The sequence below is a fragment of the Capricornis sumatraensis genome, chromosome X (assembly GCF_032405125.1).
Source record: "Capricornis sumatraensis isolate serow.1 chromosome X, serow.2, whole genome shotgun sequence".
NCBI classification, from domain to species: domain Eukaryota; kingdom Metazoa; phylum Chordata; class Mammalia; order Artiodactyla; family Bovidae; genus Capricornis; species Capricornis sumatraensis.
In genome coordinates, this window is record NC_091092.1 from 55,830,201 (window position 1) to 55,850,656 (window position 20,456).

The 20,456-nt window shown below is 41.4% G+C and overlaps 1 protein-coding gene across 1 annotated transcript in view; it reads left to right on the forward strand.

Annotated features, from left to right (window-relative positions):
* AFF2 (ALF transcription elongation factor 2) overlaps positions 1-20,456 on the forward strand; it is a 387,822-nt gene that overhangs the window by 274,214 nt on the left and 93,152 nt on the right. Inside the window, exons 9-10 of the mRNA XM_068963139.1 lie at positions 30-126; positions 20,238-20,275. Of these exons, the coding sequence (XP_068819240.1) occupies positions 30-126; positions 20,238-20,275 (135 nt within the window). The remainder of the gene's footprint in view (positions 1-29; positions 127-20,237; positions 20,276-20,456) is intronic.

The window sequence follows — 20,456 nt, forward strand, 5'->3', positions numbered from 1 at the left end:
CCACTGTTTTTTTTTTTTTTTTTTTGTAGGATGCTTGAAGACGACTTGAAGCTGAGCAGTGATGAAGATGACCTTGAGCCCATGAAGACCTTGACCACTCAGTGCACTGCCACTGAGCTCTATCAGGTAGGAACAGCATAGAGCTCATTCTGGACTCGCAGGATGGGAGCTGAAGAAACTGGAATGGTTTTGCCATGCAGAAGCCTACCTGCTGCTTCATCGCTGGGCTTTGGAGCAAGGGAAACAAGCAAGGGCAGGCAGAATGTTCTGGACCAGGTCAACTCAGCTCACACTTTCAGTGAGGAGATGCTGAGCTCTTAAAATTCACTGCTTTCACCCCTGCCTTTGCTCCCTCCTCACCATATACACCTACTGGTCATCAAAAGCAGTATAGATAGCCTTTCCCTATCCTGGGCTAAGTATGGTCTTGAATGCAGTGTAACTTTCCTGTAGTAACTCCAGCCAAGACTTAGCACCCAGACTCAACCATTCCTTAGAGTATAAATGTGACTACCCACATGAGCCTTTAGGCAAAAGACATTTGGCAAAAAGTTGTTGCTGCCCTGATTTCTTCCATTTTGCATCATTAATATTTACAGGACTTAACACCAAATTAGATGGCCAGAATGTCTGTTTGCAGCATTTCCAATGAGCCCAGACCTGTTGATTGAAAAAGGTCAGGTGTCATATATGAATCATGACAATGGCAGTGGAGTGTGTAGTATCAGTGATGCCCATGTGTGTCCTTTAGGACAGAAAACTGTCTTGCCTGTGGGGTCCTCTTGGGTGTCCCAAGAATCTCAAATAAACACAGAACGATCACCTTCAAAAAAAAAAAAAAAAAAAAGCTAAGACCTAATCATGTTCTTTCTATAGTGAAGTCTCCTGAGCTTATAAAACTGAAACCAAGGTGTTTCAAGGCATGCTCAAGCACTAGTATTTCAAGGTAGTTAACAAGTACAGAATTCCACATTCACTAAATAATTTGTGAGGAGCCTGCAAAGAAAACCTTAGGAAAAACTCTCCAAGGCTCACCCACTCCATTCTCATCTATAATTGTTGACCCCACTAGAATGCTTACCATTTAGTATAATTTTAAAATTGAGTACATCGTCAATGTTCAGTTCGGTTCAGTCCAGTTGCTCAGTCGTGTCCGACTCTTTGCGACCCCATGAATCGCAGCACGCCAGGCCTCCCTGTCCATCAATACCACCCGGAGTTCACTCAGACTCACGTCCATCGAGTCAGTGATGCCATCCAGTCATCTCATCCTCTGTCGTCCCCTTCTCCTCCTGCCCCCAATGCCTCCCAGCATCAGAGTCTTTTCCAGTGAGTCAACTCTTTGTATGAGGTGGCCAAAGTACTGGAGTTTCAGCTTTAGCATCATTCCCTCCAAAGAAATCCCAGGGTTGATCTCCTTCAGAATGGACTGGTTGGATCTCCTTGCAGTCTAAGGGACTCTCAAGAGTCTTCTCCAACACCACAGTTCAAACGCATCAATTCTTTGGCACTCAGCCTTCTTCACAGTCCAACTCTCACATCCATACATGACCACAGGAAAAACCATAGCCTTGACTAGACGGACCTTAGTCGGCAAAGTAATGTCTCTGCTTTTGAATATACTATCTAGGTTGGTCATAACTTTTCTTCCAAGGAGTAAGCGTCTTTTAATTTCATGGCTGCAGTCACCATCTGCAGTGATTTTGGAGCCCAAAAAAATAAAGTCTGGCACTGTTTCCACTGTTTCCCCATCTATTTCCCATGAAGTGATGGGACCGGATGCCATGATCTTCGTTTTCTGAATGTTAGGTAGCCAAAATTCCCCTCTCCCTTATTTTCTCCACTTTATTCAGCTTGTATTTTGGATAATATGTAAAAATTGCATCTTTATAACTTTGGTGCTTTATAAAGACCAAATACCTTTGTCTCCCAGGAGCTTGTGGTACGTTTCCTGAATGCAAGCAATCCCTTTCCTACTTGGGCTCCAGAGCAAATGGAAAATGCACACTTACATTCCCGTGTGTGCCACTCCTGCTTTCAGTGTTTAATGTGCCAGTGACCAGAACATTATAATGGCAAATAACCCCTCCAAAAAAATCCTGGGTCATTGATCTTGACAGATGCAACATGACTTTTTAATGAATACACTTCTGGGAAATCATCAACAGTAAGCGAAAGTAGAGTTTGGAGGTTGACTTCATGTGATTACGCAAGTTCAGTCTGCCCTTTTGGCTTCTCGAATTGTTATTTTCTGTATTTATCTGAAGAAGTGGCATTAGGTCAGTTGGCCTGAATCCTTTGGGGGTTTAAGATGTTTCAGGTGGCCATGTCAATGCCTTGACCCTCAGGTAATCCCTGCTGGTGAGTTGCTGGTGCTCCGTGGCACACTGCCCTTGGCCTAGTCATGCCTTCCCCAACAGAGGTTCTCATTTGAAGGGGGAGTCGACCTGGGATACCTAAAGTAAGGCAAAATGACAACTTATTCCCTCTGAGTCTAGCAAGTAGTGGGCATAAAGTTATAAACATTTGCAAATGAACCCTTCTTACAGAGTCTAAGGACTAGTTACAAAGCCCAAAGGCTCAAGGTCAGGAGACAATGCTCCTGCGGTAGAAGGCAGGCACTGTGACACCAAGTTTTGATGAGTTCTGCCTTTCTGGGACCAAATATTCTTTTTTTAAAAATGCATGGGTTGACATCATTTTCCTTTTTTTGTCATTGTGATAAAACCCAAATAACATAAAATCCACTATTTTAAAGTATAAAATTCAGTGGCATTGAGTCCATTCACAAGCTTGTGGATCCAACACCAGTTCTAAAATATTTTTATCACCCCACAAGGAAATCATACATTGAGCTGCTACTCCCCAGCTCCCCTACCTCCCAGCCCTTGACAACCACTAGTCTACTTTCTGTCTCTGTGGATTTGCCTTTTTCATTTGAATGAAATCATACAATACATGACCTTTTGTGTCTGGCTTCTTTCACTCAGCATTGTGTTTTTTAGGTGCATCCATGTTGTGGCCTGGATCAATACTTTCATTTTTTATGGCTAAATACTATTCTTCTGCCTTTTATTCATCCATTCCTCAAGTGATGGACACTGGGCCCCACCTTTTGGCTATCAGAAATAGAGTTGCCATGAGCCTTGGTGTATACGTTCTTGTTGAACACCTGTTTTCAGTTCTTTTGAATTGAATCTCTCAATTCTTTCAGTCTTTCCCCCCCTAGAAATGGAATTGTTCGATCATATGGTAATTTATGTTTAACTTACTGAGGAACAAACAAAATCATTTTCTTTTCCAATGAGATACCATGGCACCACATAGGTCATGTGGTACTATTCCCTCATCTTTTAATTGAGCCCATCACATTTCCAGCAACATTAGAAGTTCTGAGCACTCCCACTGATCTGTGCCAAACATTAAGTTAGGTGGTTGGTCTTACTCAAACCTCATGGCAAATGTTAGTGGTAGATTTGGGGCTCCAGTCCAAGCTGTGGAATTGCAGAATCATTCTATTTTGGGCAGGATGGTTGGAGGGAAAGCATTCAAACAAATGCACAGGTGCGATAAATGATGTGTCCAAGGGATCAGACCACTCCATGGGTTTGAGCCAGCATTATACATAGAAACTTTCTCAGAACCCAGTAACTACATTCAGACACACATAGTTCAATTAAAAAAAAGCATTTAGCTTTCTGGAGACTTCTTCAGATCATCTCATTCATAATTATTGCACCTGGGCTCACCTAAGGAGACCCAAATTGCCCAGATTTGGTGAGTATACATGAATCTTTTCCCAAAGCTCCTAAGACCATATGCTATGGTTTATGATATAAAGAATCCCAAGAGAATGTGTTGTAAATGCTTGTATGAAAAGGAAACATGGGTTCAAGATGTTCAGCTTCTAATTTGACCTTTCAATCCAAGTCTCTCCTAATCAGAACACTGTGCCCTCTCCCTGCCCCTCTACGGGCACCCTCCATAGCAGTATTGGCTGTGCTGGCCGGGTCCTGTGCACAGACACCAACAGAACCATTAGGATGTGTTTAAATGCTAAGTATTACTCCTGCAAACAGGGAAATACAGCAGGAAGCCTTAAGGGGAAAAGCTTCATACATACATACAAATTAAAGATGCCAAATGCTCAGCTATGGAGACCCAGGAATATAAATACATTTTTAAGAAGATATTTTACCTTCTGGTGACTCTTTAAAGTCAGAGATGCGTGATCATATATTCACATGGTTTCAGTTAAAAAGCCCTGGTGATTGTACCCTGAAAATATTTGTTAAAAGTTTGCATACTCTCTCCACATTCCCCACTGCATTTCACTGTCTTGATTGGGACAGTTTGGGAGGCAGCTGAGTCCATAGGTGAACATAGGTGGCCTCATGGAGGAGAGTGAGAGAGAGCATAGGTGTGTAGTCCGACAGGTTTGAATCCTAGCTCTGTCACTTGTCTGGTGATCTTGGGATAAAGACCTAAGTATCTATAAAACGGAGGTAATCGAGGTAACAATAGCTCCTTCTTCATTGGATCATAGTGAAGATTCAATGAGTAAGTGAATTCAATGAGTAAGTGAATACAGGCCAAATCATGTGAAATTATGGTTAGCACTAAGTACTCACCTCTTTACATCATCATCATCATCTGTTACTACTACTACTAATGATCTAGAGTGTCTCATGTTGGAGAGAATAGATTCATTACTTTGTCTTTTCTTGTGAGCAATGGGAGGTGAAAGAGAGTTGCTGAATTAACTATCTGGAAAAGAGCCAGTTTGTGGCAAACTTGAATGAAAAGATCTGTCTTTTCCTAACACATAATAGCTGGGTGCACCTTGCCATAAGGAATTGTAAATGTAGTCATTGGGAACATAGCTTTTGCAAATTTATAGTTACTAAAGGGAATGGGATTGGGGAGGGATAAATTAGGAGCTTGGGATTAGCAGATACACACTACTAGGTATAAAATAGATAAATAACAAGTACCTACAGTATAGCACAGAAAACTCTATTCATTATCTTGTAATAACCTATAATGGAAAAGTGTCTGAAAAAGAATATATATATATATATATATATATATGTATATATATGTGTGTGTGTACATATATATATATATATATATATATATATATATATAACCAAATCACTTTGCTGTAATTAACACAAATTGTAAAAAAAAAATAGTTTTAAAAGAGCATGATTTGGGGACTAGAGCAGCCTGGGCTTCAATCTCACTAATAAACTGCAATAACCAGTCTTGTCTAACTCTGAGGACAAGATGAAGATTGTATATAAGAAAATGCTTTGAAAGACACAATTGCTACACAAATTGGTGGTTGTCCTTCTTTATGGCCCTTTTAAACATGAGTTGGAAGCCCCTTCTTTGGGGTCCAATGGTAAATAGATCTTGCCCTTCATTTTGGCCTTAGCATTCCGTGGGATCTTTTAGGAACTGGGTTGAATGTCTTAACTGCACCCAAACACATCTATTGGGTATGGATGACTCTTCCTCCCCTCTGAGCCTCGATGAGTTTTAACCTAGATATCCCAGGAAGAAAGGCCAGGTTGCCAATGACATTGCCCAAAGTCCTCCAAAAAATTATATCTAAAACAGAGCTTTTCTTCAAAGGACTAACATGGGTGCAGAGTTGAGTCATACCAGTTCTTATTTCTCTTTCTGAGTTCTCACTGTGCCCTAGAGAAAGACTGTAGGGTTTACTGTGAAGCTCTAGTCATCTTGATTTTCTCTCAGGGGCTTCCCATGAATGGGAAATAAATAATAACTTCAAGTTGGCATCAGACATTGAAATGTTCAAGAACAATGCTTGAACTGGATGCAGTGTTTTAATTTAGTCTGCATGAACATACATGTTGCAATGCATTCTGTTTTGTTTTTGAAGTCAGCTATCAATAATATGGTTGGGTATAGCAGAGTGATTCAGTTATATATACATATATATGTATATATAAATTCTTTTTTGTAAATCAGTGATGGTGTGCTGCAGTTCATGGGGTTGCAAAGAGTTGGACACGACTGAGCGACTGAACTGAATTGAAATGATATTTCAATAAAAATTTTAAAAAGTAACACGGTTGGGGTGGGAGGGCTCCATAATGTCCATTACCTAGCTGACTGCATTTTTCCTTCTCAGCTGCCACTCTAGGCATCATAAATATAAAACCTAGCAATGGCCTTCCCCATCCAACACTTACTGAATTGCCATTTTCCAGCCAGTCATGAAAGGTAGGCAGTGACACTGTGATGAGTCCCCTGGGGTTTGGCTTGAGAGTAGCACAGCCCAGTAGGACAGGCTTCCCGCAAGTATAGGTGTGGGTTTTTCTGCACACCATCACCCTTCATACTAATGAACCTGCAGTTTTCCTTTTGGTCCATTTTTCTTCTTCTATTTCTTGGGATTAAAAGAACTCCTGAAAATGAGGGGTTAAACCTTGAATCAATTTTCATTTACAGCTGAGAAGCAGTTATTGATGCTGTGTTTGCAGTTCAATAAAAGATCTAAAGATATAGACCTGGTGCTTCTCTTTCAATATAAGCCACCAGTCAGTTGCAAATATTTTTTTTAACAAATAAATTGTATTGACAGGTTTATTAAAATTGCTGTTTTTAAAGTTTTGAGCTATCCACAACTCGACCAATTCCAAAGGCTTCTAGCATGTGTTGTGTCCAAACTCCAGAGCCCCCTCCAGTATATATTCATAGAAGTGCGTAAATACCTTCTTGATGTTTCCTTGAGTGTTATCCTGATGCTTGATTTATGCAGCTCGAAGCATGTAATGTCTGTTAAACTCTGGCAGTAGGATGGTCTGTGATACCTGGGTTTTGATGCCAGGTTAGATCTGGGCATGGCTCTCTTGTGACCTATTCATCTCCGATTGACATTAGCAGCATCAGAGTTTAGCATTATAAAAGCCATAAAAGAAATAGGTATTGTTAGAAACAACCTTTAGAGAATTTTAATATTAATACCATCTTAATGATTAATGTGAATGAGACTGAAACCTGAGGTGAGTTCATTTAACCCAGTTAGAAATTCAGAAAATGGGTACTGTGGCTGGAAATGTTCAATTAGTGGCAGGCTCAGCTAAAGGACTCTAGATAAAGCTTGGAGTGGTGTGTTGGTGCTTTAAAAACAGAGCTGAACAATTTCAATTTGCTTTGAGCACAAAGACATCCTAATGAGTTGTGTCTGGACACATTATTGTAAGTAGCTCCGATGTACCCAATTTTATTTAAACCAATCTTCTTTCTTTTTCTACCTAGGAATTGCCCTTAGAAATGTGGTACTCAGTTCAAAGCATGTAACTGGGGATGTGTGGACTTTTCAACAGATGCTAATAACAGAGCTGCACCTCAAGCCTGTTATCATTTACAGAAAAATATTGTCCTGGAGCTTTTCTCCTCCACTTCATAGTTTTACTTTTCATCTGAAGATCACTAATTACCTCACAGACACAAAACAGCTTGTTTTAAATCCAGTTTCTTGACACCAGTTTAGGTGTCATACTGGATTTATTTTTGTTTGTTAGTTTCTGTTCTTATGGTGGGGCCCTTTCACTGAGTAGGTTGCTATTTGATGCATGAATGTTGTGTCAGTTGTGTCCGACTCTTTGCGGCCCCGTGGACTCTGTCCTTGGGATTTCCCAGGCAAGAATATTGGGGTGGATAGCCTTTCCCTTCTCCAGGTGATCTTCTCGACCCAGAAATCGAACTCACATCTCGTAGATCTCCTGCATTGGTGGGCAAATTCTTTACCACTAGTGCCACCTGGGAAGTGAAAGTGAAGTCGCTCAGTTGTGTCTTTTTGCGACCTCATGGACCATAGCCTGCCAGGCTCCTCCATCCATGGGATTTTCCAGGCAAGATTACTGGAGTGGGTTGCCATTTCCTTCTCCAGGAGATCTTCCTGTCCCAGGAGTCCAACTCAGGTCTCCTAAATTGCAGGCAGACTCTACCATCTGATCCACCAGGGAATCAGCCACCTGTGAAGCCCACTGTTATTTGGTAATTGCACATGAAATGATTTACATGGGAGCAGAAAACCTGAACATTCTGGGAGATGTGAGATGTGTTCCTTGCACCTCCGATGTATATTGAACTTTCCAAACCTAGCGACCAAGTGAAATTCAAGCCTGCTTTTCTGATTACAGTTTGCTAATGGAAAGGGCGGAGGGCATACATTTTACTGCGTTTCTCAGCTGGCCCTTGATGTGCTATAGTGAATTCATTCATTGTGACAACATATACTCTACCCTGCTATAATGGTTCCGATTTTTTAGCCACAGTTCTTCCCTTATCATGCTGAACAAGTTGTTACCTCCCCAAGATTTCTCTGCATTTCCATTTACTTTGTTATACGCAGAAAGGCTGTGGAAGGCCTCTTCCATAATGACATCAATGTGGCACCCACAGCAAGAAAGATCAGCCTTCAGAGCTATAGAAATAGCAGATGGATTAGGAGGAAACCAGGTGCAAAATAACTTTGATAGAGTCTTTTAATGTAAACAGTTTATCTGTCATTGCCTTTCATTGAAATCCCACGCAGAATGAGGACATTCAGGCTGTTCAGGCTGCAGAAGGTAGCAGAATAAAATCCGTACATTGTCATACTCTTAACTCTCCAGCAATTAGAGAATGAGAAGATATTTTAATTTATTCATTAAAGACAGGAAAGTAAATAGGATAACATATAAGGTTAATAGAATAACATTGGCCTTCATATTCCCAAGATTGTGTTTCCCATTTGGCGGTATTAGCATAGAGACTAGATTAATAAGAAACTGCTTAGGGCTTGTATGATGTGATTTTTAATATGCTGCAGGCAAGTCTGTGACTGTTTAGAAACCTGCTGAATTTTTTCATTGTAATTAGGTCTTCTACATTAAGTATGAAATATTTTGACTTGTAATCTTCATAGATTTTCTTTTTATTGTAATCGCCATACAATGCTTTGAACACTCAGAGATGCAGGGGAGCACAACGTTTTCACACATGTTGTGTCCATCACCACTGATGACCCAATCCTGCCTAATGTCCATGACCACGTATGAATTGTCCATTTATGAGCATTTTCATGGCAAACCCAATGGCTGTTTTGCTTAGCTGAACGTTTTCTCACCATGACTGTACATCAGACATTGATAAGGATGTAATGCTTACCCCAGATCTAAGTGGAAACAAAAATGGGTACAGTCTGTTGTTTCAGAAATAGTAACTCTCCTGTAGGACATGAATGACCACAGCCTTTTGTCCACAAAGAACACATGACACATATCTGCCTCTGTAGAGAGGGCGGCAGGGGAGTAACAGCCACCTCCACGAAGCTGAGGATCATGAAGTCTGTGTGAATCAAAGTGCTGGAAGGAACAGCACCATGTTACTCTTGTCGCTGCCTAGGCTGGGCTAGGAAGGAAGTGGCTGGGTCACATTGGTCCTCTCACTACTCTCACCTTCACTCTCTGTTTGGTCCAACCTTGCTCTTTTCCTTAGGCCCCTTCATTGCCCCAGTTGGGTCCCAAATCCACGGCTGGAGCCTGAATGTTCAGTCTTAGTCATCAGCTAACAACCCCCAGGCAGTGTACCATGTGTACCTAAGTTTTGGTGGTTCTAGCATCTATTAGAGTGGTATTAATGCCTCCAGTAACTTTTGGTCACACTGACAATGTAAGATTTTGAAATTTAGCTGCTGGCTTGGAAAAGTGTACTGGGGCTTTGGTTTAGGGCCTAGGAATGGTTTATTCTGCCCCCCCCCCCAAATATATGCCATCTGCTGGAAAATCTACCAGGCAGGCTGCAAACACCCAAGGACCTTGTTGTGAATGGAAAGCAGAATCTGTCTTCTTCTTAAGCAGGTATATTTATTTTTTTCTATTTATTTAGCAAGAGCAAAGAGCATAAGCATTGTAAACACACAGAACACGTATCCAGATTTGAGATTAGCTATCCAATCCCAGGTTAAGGATTCAAAATTCAAGGGGATGGGCAGGTAAGGACAGCAGACCTTTCCAAAATGTATGGCATGGTGTAGCCTATGTGCCATGAAGGATTTCCCAGGAATCTCTGAAACATTAGATATAAACATTTAAAAATTTGCTGATAGATCTTATTTCTTGCTAATAGAGGTTAACTCCATAACAGAGATTCCATATTTATCCCTGAATCATACATGTATGTATACATGTATATATGTATATTGGAATAGAATAGTTTTGTATATTAAAATATAGAATACCAGACCTTAAAATGGTCATGGAGAGTCCTTACTCCGGCCAACAAGGACACTGAGGCATGGAGAAGTCAGTTGTACTGTGAGGTAATAGAAAATATATTAATACATAGTGGTCTCCACCCCGGGTTCCCGGTACAGAACTCCTGAATTCCTTATAATTTCTTAAGTAACAAGACTAATAGGGGCATCATTTGTCCTAATATTTGCTCTCTGGGTGATAGGGATGTCTTTTATTCTAATGAGATGACTCTGTGTGGGCTCCTTGACTGTGGTCACCGGAGAGGCCAAGCCATGATTGGAAGCTTGGAATTTCCAGCCCTACCCTTCCATTCTCTACAGAGGGGAGAGGGGCTAGAAACAGGGTCAGAAGTCACTCATGTCTATGTGAGGGAGCCTACAAAAAATCCCAATAGTGTGGGATTCAGAGGGCTTCCCTGTGGCTCAGTGGTAAAGAATCCACCTGCAGTGCAGGAGATATGAGAGACATGGGTTCAGTCCCTGGATTTGGAAGATCCTCTGGTGAAGGAAATCACAACCCATTCCAGTATTCTTGCTGGGGTAATCCCATGGACAGAGGAACCTGGTGGGCTACAGTCCATGGGGTCACAAAGACTCTAACACAACTGAGCAACTAAACAACAGTGGGGTTCAGAGACTTTCCAGGTGGATGAACACATCCATGCACATGAAGTGTGACATGCCCCAATGCCGGAGGGACAGAAACTCCTACCTGTGGGATCCTCCTAGACTTCACCCTATGTCTCTCTTCATCTCTCTGTTCATCTGTATCCTTTGCCATATCCTTTCATGAACTGGTAAACATAAGTCACTGTTGTTCTCTGAGCCACTCTAGCAAATTAATCAAACCCAAGGAGGGGGCCATTGGAACCTCTGGTGTCTAAGCCAATTGGTCAGAAGCACAGGTGACAACTTGGGCTGACAACTGGTATCTGAGGCGGGAGGAGGCAGTCTCATGAGCCTGAGCCCTTAACTGGTTGTATATGATTCTCCAGCTAGACGGTGTCAGAATTGAGTTACATGGTAGAATACCCAGCTGGTGTTGCAGAAATATACTTGGTATGGCATGAGCCCACACACTTCTGGTGTCAGAGTATTGTGAGTGTGGTTGTAGTATGAGAATAAAGGAGAAACTCGAGTGGAAACATTACTGGGTTTTATAATATAGATTGATAATAAAAATGGCTGTAGCATCTTGCCCAGAGTAGAATACAATATTGTAAAGTAATTAACCTCCAATTAAAATAAATAAATTTATATTTTAAAAAAAGAATACACTCTAAAGCGACCGAAACCCTGAACAGGCTAGTATGCTAGTACTGAAAATGCATCATCAGTACTCACTTCCACGTAGGTTTTGGAAAACATATTATTGAGTACCTCTATGCACTAAAAATATGCTTCCCATTTCCCTGGTCACACATAGTAAGAAGAGAGCCTCTATTAGGTCTTGATTGTCTCCTAGCAAAGGACACAGGTCATTTTGTGAGGGGGGCCTCCTTAGTATCAGGGTGAGAGCATTTCGATTGGCTAGGGGAAAGAAAATTGAATTTTCAAATCCACAAACCTCAGGAGAACAGAGTAATCAAATGCCACTTACCTTGGCCCTTCTAAGATGGAGAATAAAGAAGCCAACACTGAGATGCTCTGCCTCGTGTCTTCATATTTACTCCACTTAGAGAATGATTAGTGTCAATAGATGACTCAGGAGTGAAATGTGCTTCTTCACCAAAGACAGTGCATTTTTCATGAAGTTACAATATACCAAAACTTGAGTTATAAACAAAATTTCCAGTTGACAAGTGAATCTTACTGAAGGGTTTTATATCCAGCAAAAGAGCTAGCCTGGAGGGAGCAAGCTTTCATGGAATGCTGGCACTTCCAAATTCTGTTATCACATCATCTTTGGACAAGATGCTAAAAAAAAACTCCTGCAGGTTGCCCTGTTGGTGAAATACACATGTAAGGACAGGTAGGACCCGCTATAAGGCCTCTATTCAACTGGTGTTGGCAGGGTCATGAGAGGGTGAAGATGATCAAGGATTCAATGAGACTTGGGAAGCCATGAAGGATTCATGATCAAAGGGGAGCATACAATGGGGTGACAATAGAGAGACCAGTGGCCCAAAGAAGAGGCCAGAGCTATTGTCCTGATGAGAAATGAGAGGTCTCCAGTGAGGCCATAGCCACAGGAAAAGTGAAGAAGGAATGGGCACGTACCCTGTCCAACCTGCTCTGCACTCCCTCTTCACTGGGGTGTGAAGTCGAGCCTCGTGGGCAGTTGCAGGATAGATCCAGATACATGTGATCCTGGAGCCCAGTTTTTGCTCTTTTCTCCTCTGCACAGAGCTGGTTACCTACTGGCACTGTCTCATACCCAGAGCAGTCAGGCTCTCAGACTCCACAATCAGACCCAGATATTTTACCAAGTCTTTTATTGAGTGGCTATCAGGTGCCAGACACCTGAAGCAAATTTCTTCCAGTATCTACCTGTCAAAATTCGAATCCTGTACCCATCATGTCCAGCACAGGCCTGCCTTATATATGCATCAAAAACAATGGTTTAGGGCTTCCCCAATGGCTGAGTGGTAATGAATCCACCTGCCAATGCAGGAGAGACACAGGTTCAATCCCTGGTCCAGGAGGATTGCACATGCTGCGGAGCAACTAAGCCCATGAGCCACAACTACTGAGCCTGGGTTCTAGACCTTGGGAACTGCAACTTTTGAAGTCTGAGTGCCTAGTGCGTGTGCTCCACAACAAGAGAAGCCACTGAAGTGAGAAGCCCGAGCACCACAGCTAGAGAGTAGCCCCCACTCATTGCAACTAGAGAAGGCCGGCAAAGCAATGAAGACCCAGCAAGCCAAAAGTAAACAAATAATTAAATGTTTTTTTTAATGGATTAAATTAAGATGGGAGAAGCCTGATACTCCAAAGCTAGGGAATATGTGTTGCCATACCTGGGTGTAGTGTCAGAAATTCAGGCAGGCATCCAGGTGTTGTGAAATGCTGAGTGCCATTTTCTCTTCAGCTGCAATCCTGGCTGTGTGTGCGTGCTGCCAGCTGATAACTCAGCCTATAGGATATGATATAAGCCTCTTGCTGTTTCACTCATTTCAGTGAACTCTATTTAAATGCTGTAATTAAGCAAATCATTTTTATATTTGAGCAAGTGCTCTCAGGATATGTCTCTTTTTTTGTCTCTTTAATTGATTTAACCAATTCTGTAGGTATTGATTTTTAACCATCTGAATACCCTAATGGTGAGTTCATTTGTTCATAGGGGAGTTTCTCTTTTGAACTTAGGCAATCAATTCAATTTACCAACACATGCCATTAGATAAAAGTATGGCTAGGTCTCACAGAGCAGCCCCATGAAAAGTTAAAACATGGAAACAGAAAACCAATGCAGTTGACTGCTTGTCTCTCTTTTTTCCATAAAGTATGATATCCAGTTATTTGAAATTATCTGAATGGTTGACTTTTCATTTTTTAATCAAATAATGTATTATATAGACACAACTTGGGTGTTTCTGCTAGTAAAAAAAAAAAAAAAAACATAAACAGGGAATGTAAAAGGCATGTAGAGCAATAGTAATAGAATCACATTTTATGCTTGACTGACCGTATGGTTATTGATTAAGAAGATAAGCGGTCCCCAACTCTGTAGCCTTGCAAAATGAATCCATGGCTTCAATCGCTCTAGGCCTTCTGCGTGCTCACTTTGACGGTCTCAACGAACAGGAAACATACTGCACTGAGTTTGTTTCCTGTCAGTCTCAGGGGGTATAATGGCATAAGTCTGGATATAAATGTTCAGGTCATGCTTCTTAAAAGCCCCAAAAGATTCTCTAGATATTTTTGTGAATATAATATACATGTCTATTGAACTAGAGTAACACATCATGATATTAATAACTAGGGCAGGATTACCTTACCAAAGAATTTTGACAAAGTTCAATCAGTATATAGAAGATGACTAGCAAGTTTCCTAAGTGCTTTCTAGGATTTGTCTAGATAAGTAGATTTGTCTTCCTAAAGAAATATGATGTCCTGTCTACACAGGAGGATGGGACTCAATAGAGAGCCACCTTCCTTCCTTCCTTTTTCTTTCATTTTCTCTGTTTTTTCATGAGAACCACATTTGATGGTTCATGTAATTCAGTGTGGTCTTTGAGTCACTTCAGCTTTGGTGCAGCAAAAGGATTCTCTACCTCACAGAGAGACAAGGCCATTCTTTTTAGGCAGTTATAGTTAATGAGGGAGCAACTTAAGCATGTCCTTAGCCACATCATCCCCTCCTGAGGAAATAAATTTGCTGCTTAGCAGGATACCACCAAGAGTACAACGCTGGTAATGATGGAAGAATTAGCTCATGAGTACTCCTTGGAAGGAGACAAGTTCTCCTTGGGAATATAATTTCTTGAGCTCCTATATCATGGAGGAAGTTCATCCCTGGAGCTTCCCAACCTCAGGGTCAAATGTTAGTGCAAAAGCAAAGAGCCCTCCTGATGGAGTAAGGTATGAAAGGAAAGTGAAAGTGAACGTTGCTCAGTCGTGTCTGACTGTTTAACTATACAATCCCTGGAAATCTACAGGCCAGAATCCTGGAGTGGGTAGCCTTTCCCTTCTCCAGGAGATCTTCCCAACCCAGGGATCGAACCCAAGTCTCCCACATTGCAGGTGGATTCTTTACCAGCTGAGCCACCAGGGAAGCCCAAGAATACTGGAGTGGGTAGCCTATCCTTTCTCCAGTGGATCTTCCCAACCCAGGAATTGAATCGGAGTCTCCTGCATTGCAGGCGGGTTCTTTACCAACTGAGCTGCCTAGGAAGCCCATGAGTGGAGGGACAGCTAAAGGAGGGGTCACCCGGAAAAGAATGATGCTTCCTAGGCTTCCCTGTAGGGGAAGAGAAAGTGAGGAGTGGCATGCACTTGTGCCTCCGCAGCATCTCAGTTGTCTTGACCTCTCTACCACCAACACGAACCCCAGCGAGGTTTGGAGGCCTGTGTGAAGGTAGAGGGCCCTCTCTCCTGCTGGGCTAGGTCTGGCAGGATCTAAACACATCAAAGTCTTTCTCAAGTAGGACTTTGCAGACAGAATCATTCTGTTCACCCCAGAACTACTACTGATATGGAGAGAGGAGCAGAATGGCTTCTATAATCCTAGTTGGATTAACTGCATAGATTTGATACTGCAACCTGGTCAGTGGTCAGAAAGCCTATCAACTTTCTGGCTGTAAAAAAATATGAATCCGTGGGAGGAATAAATAAGGAGTTTGAGATGAACAGATACACACTGCTGGATATAAAATGGGTAAATAACAAGGACCTGCTGTGTAGCACAGGAAACTCTATGCAATATCCTGTAATAAACTATAATGAAAAAATATCTGAAAATAATATATATCCAAACTACTTTACTGTCCACCAGAAACTAAGACAACATTGTAAATAAACTATAGTTCAGTTAAAATAAAAATGTGTGCACCGATACCTGTGTGGAATGCAGTCACAATCAAGATGCACCTTTTTGCTTAGTATGCTGTGTTTTCTAGAACACTGTCATTGATGTTGGCTACTCACAACCACTCTTGGTGTAGACAAGGCAGGAATGACGGTCTTCATTTTAAAAATGAGGAAACTGAGGTTCACTGGTGTTAACTGCATCACTAATGTCGTGATGATGGAAATGTCATGATTAGGAAATGGCAAACCTGGTAATAGAACCCAGGTTTGTGGATTTCTAGCACAGGATTCTTTCCACATATAGCTCGTTGCCTCTCATTGCACCATATTGGACTACGGTTTCTAACATCTTAATTTATCATCCTATCTTAGGCTAGAACTTCCTTGATAGAAAGATAAGTATCATGTTGGGGAAACATGACACCAAATAAGCAGAATATAGGGTTTAAAAAGCATATAGACATTACAAATTAAAGCAACGTAAGTGTTGACTATCTAACCTCCATTTTCCAATCAGTTTAAATTATTTTAATGTATGTTTTTAAACTCAAAATTAGCTGTAATCCCAATATGTAACCCTCTTAATGCTCGCTGACTTAACGTGTATCATTTCACTTTGACTTCCCTCCTTTTGCAGCGTCTCACATTCCCAAACATGTATCTGGAACTTGGGATTGTCTTTTCCTGTCCCTAGATTTCAAAAGAGGAATTTTCTCCTCGTATATTTTGTAGACTTAATTATATTCCCTTAAAGTATTTTTATTTGCCTTAAAGTATCAATGTATATTTTGCACACAAATAATTCACTTAATTTTTCCTTGTAGTCTCTTAAGAATTCCTTATATTATATATAAAACAAAGTCAAAATACAGTGAAAGTGGAGAACGCAAATGGTGAGCTGTTTCTTGTGCCTGGAAGACATTCCCTGCAACCATATCGTTTGGAGATGAGCACATGGGAAGATGACAGGAGAGCATCTGACTAGAGCTGTGGGGACTCTGAAATGATCTTGGGTTAAATTCCAAAGGGGGTAAAAATAAAGAAAACCTCTGAGCATAGATATTTTCCATCAATAGCCAAGCAACCCAGAAAAAATTAATTTGAATGAAGTTATTTTCCTATAATGGCTGTATAAAAAGACATATGTTTGAAAGAGACTGGCCTTGAACATGATTATGTACCTCCTGATCAGAGGGAAATAACTGGGTCTAATTGAAAGTCCTGATGCACAGAGAAGAGAGGACATTTTCAAAAGCGTGTCACTGAATCAAAGCTAGGTTAAGCAATGTCACTTTGATTTCTCTCCTTCCCATCTCCTGCCAGTGGCATGCTCAGCCCATCACATCCAACTTGCTTTAAAAGGAAACCACAGGGACTTCCCTGACAGTCCACTGCAGGGGGCGCAGGTTCCATCCCAGGTCAGGAAACTAAGATCCTGAATGCCCCGTGGCAAAGCCAAAATAATTGTAATAAAAAAGGAAAACCACTGGAACCCCATGCCCATTATTTCATGGTAACCTTTCTTCTTCAGGAACAGATTAGTTTGGATTTTAAGGGATTTGGAAAAGTAGATTCATGCCATTCCCACAATGGCTTGCCTTCAGCCCACTGCCATGTCTTATTGCAACAGCTGGGACTGGGGGAGAAAAGGTGGTAGAAAAGGCAGACATGGGTATGCAGCCTGGCTACATTCTGTAGTGATGGTCAAGGTCTTGCCCCTACTCCTTGCCAGAAACTGGCTCTTCCTTTCAGCACCCTTTAAGGGATTGCTCAGAGATAGGCAATCATATCCTAAACACCTGTGAGAGATGACAGGCCAGCCAGACACTGTCCTTGTTTCCTCATTTTCACCTGTTACCTCATTCCCTCACTTTCTTATGATTCCACCATTTGCAAAAATTCAACCTCAGGCACAGATGGTGAGAAAATAAGTTTTGCCTATCAAGCCAAAGTGAAAAGTGAAAGTGTTTGTTGCTCAGTCATGTCTGACTCTTTGCAACCCCATGGGCTGTAGCCACCAGACTCCTCTGTCCGTGAAATTCTCCAGCAAGAATACTGGAATGGGTTGCCATTTCCTTCTCCAAGAGATCTTCCTGACCCAGGGATTAAACCTGGGTCTCCTGCATTGCAGGCAGATTCTTTACCCTCTGAGCCACCAGGGGGAAAAAAGTACCCAAATATTAACGGATATTTATCTAGCAATAGAATCTGAGACTTAATAGAAGAAAAGGACTTGGATTTCCAACAGTAATGTCTAAACTGAGGAAATATTTCATCGATTTCAAGCAAATTGCTTCCGAGTGCATTGGGTTGTTGTTAGGGATTGAAAGTTTCGATATGCTTATGCACTGGTCACTCAGATTGTCAATCCAATGTTAGATTATAAATCGTCTCTATTACACATGGTTGCTTCTGCCTTCTAATTTGTAGCAGTATTCTTTTTAAAAATTTTAAATTTATTTATTTTAATTGGAGGCTAATTACTTTACAGTATTTCTCTTCATCTCTTAGCCATCACCCACTCCAGGGTTCACAAATATAAAGGTCTCCAAGTGTATACCTTTGAAAGGATCTGAAAAACCCCGAGGTTGGCGAACCCCCGCTTCAACGCTCACCATTCTGAATGTTATTTCTACAGTCTAAAAGAATCTGGGGGAGTACAAGTTTGGTTCTGATTACATAATTATGCTACAGAAGTATGAAAAAAATCATCACTAAAACCCTCCAGGTGCTTAAACAGTTTGATAGACTGTAGCCATTCTGCCATCAGCGCCCCCAGCTGTGTTGCTTAGCAACATTTTAATTCCAGAAGAATCGAAGGAGATGCAATCCCTGTGGAGAGGGAAACAGAAATAAGAGGGCTGTTGACAGATGATCTGAGTTGTTTCTTCTAATATACTGTGAAGATCACTAGCTCTTTTCATGAATGATAAATGGACTGCACACAGATCAATGGGTTCAGCAATAAAGTGGGACCAGGCTCCATGTCTAAGGGACACAGGCCGAGAGGCCCAGAGATTTCCTCATTTCGATGATTTGGTGTGTGTTTCCTTAAAGGTTCCATGGAAGGAAATTGATCTGAGCTGTCTGTCAGCTCTTGCCTTTTTGTGGTATCTGCTAATAAAAATGATTTTAAAAATGGGCACTTTGGCCTTTCTATCACCAGGCAGGTGCAGCCAGGTGGCTGGAGCAATACAAGGTATAGAGTTTCCCATCCTAGATCTAAAAATCCCCAGATGTACCCATGACCATTCCCTCTGTGCTTCCCTCCCCATCCTGTCATAAGCCAAGCAGGTGCTTGTGGAGGAGGAGGATATTTCTGAAATATGGTGTGTGTGCCTGCATGCTGGGTCGCTCAGTCATGTCTGACTCTTTGTGACTCCATGGACTGTGGCCTGCCAGACTCCTCTGTCCATGGGATTTTCCAGGCAAGAATACTGGAGTGGGTTGCCATTTACTCCTTCAGGGGATCTTCCCGACCCAGGGATCAAACTGGCATCTGTCTCCTTCATTGCAGGCAGATTCTTTACCAACTGAGTCACCTGGGAAGTCCCTCTGACGTACTGGGAATGGCCAATTATATGAATACTTATCTCTAAGTCAATCACAATAGAGCTCCTTTAGTGTAAGGGATTTAAAATCTAATTGGTTAGTATTATGCAGAGGCAGGAAAGTATTGCATATTCACATAATTAGAGGGAAAGACCTTTCTGAATTACAGACATATAAACATACAGACAGATACAGAGAGCTTATAGTTTTCCATTCTAAAATTTCAGTCATAAGTCAAGCATAAACAAAGTTCACAGGTCCATTTCAAACACCTGGTCTCTCCTCAGTGGCTATACATCTCAATTTATTTGAGCTGAAAACACACAAACAGAAAAAAAGAAACAATAAACCAGAGTCTCTGTCCTCTTTTACCCAAGAGACAAGATCTCTATAAGTCATCAGTCCCTTTACAGTGATCAACAGATGGTCAGACCAAACAGAAAGGCAAACCATCCAGGAAATTTAGGGGAATCAGGAGGAAGGATGGAACTGAGTCTCAGCATGTGGACGGCAGTGTGGTCCTTTTTGAAATTAGCTGTTTTCCAGAACATGAAAGGATGGAGTAGAGTGGGGGAGTTCTTCATGATCTCTGTTTTCCAGAAGCAGAGGGCTCAGGTTTAAAAAACATGGAAGGAAAAGATGAGAAGAGGAGGATAGAGTCATGAGCCTAAGGGCCCACTCGCATGGGCACTGCTGAACTTCCCAGGCAACTGTGGCCATGCTTGCCTGTGTCTGAAATCTGTACTTGGACTGGTAACCATGCTCCCCAGGAGAGGGAAATTGCTTTCTGCACCTCCGCTCTGCTTATCTCCAGCAGCCTGCCTCAGTTAACTCCTCATGTTTCTGAAGAGCATTTTATATTGCTTATTGTTTTGGTAACTAGTTGCAAAGATTATGTCTGCTAATGTCGTCTAATTGCATTTTTTTCTTCTGTTCACAGGCTGTTGAAAAGGCAAAACCTAAGAATAATCCTGTGAAGTAAGTTATTTTTTTTATTAGTTGGAAATGTTAATTTGAATGGACTCCAAGCATGTGAAAAAAGGTCATAAAAGAGACCTTGATTTTGAGTTCATCTCTATTCGTGATGATTTAAAAACAAAAACCAAAACAAGCAAGGAAAAAAAAAAAAAAAAAACCTTCAATGAGCAGGGACCAGCTT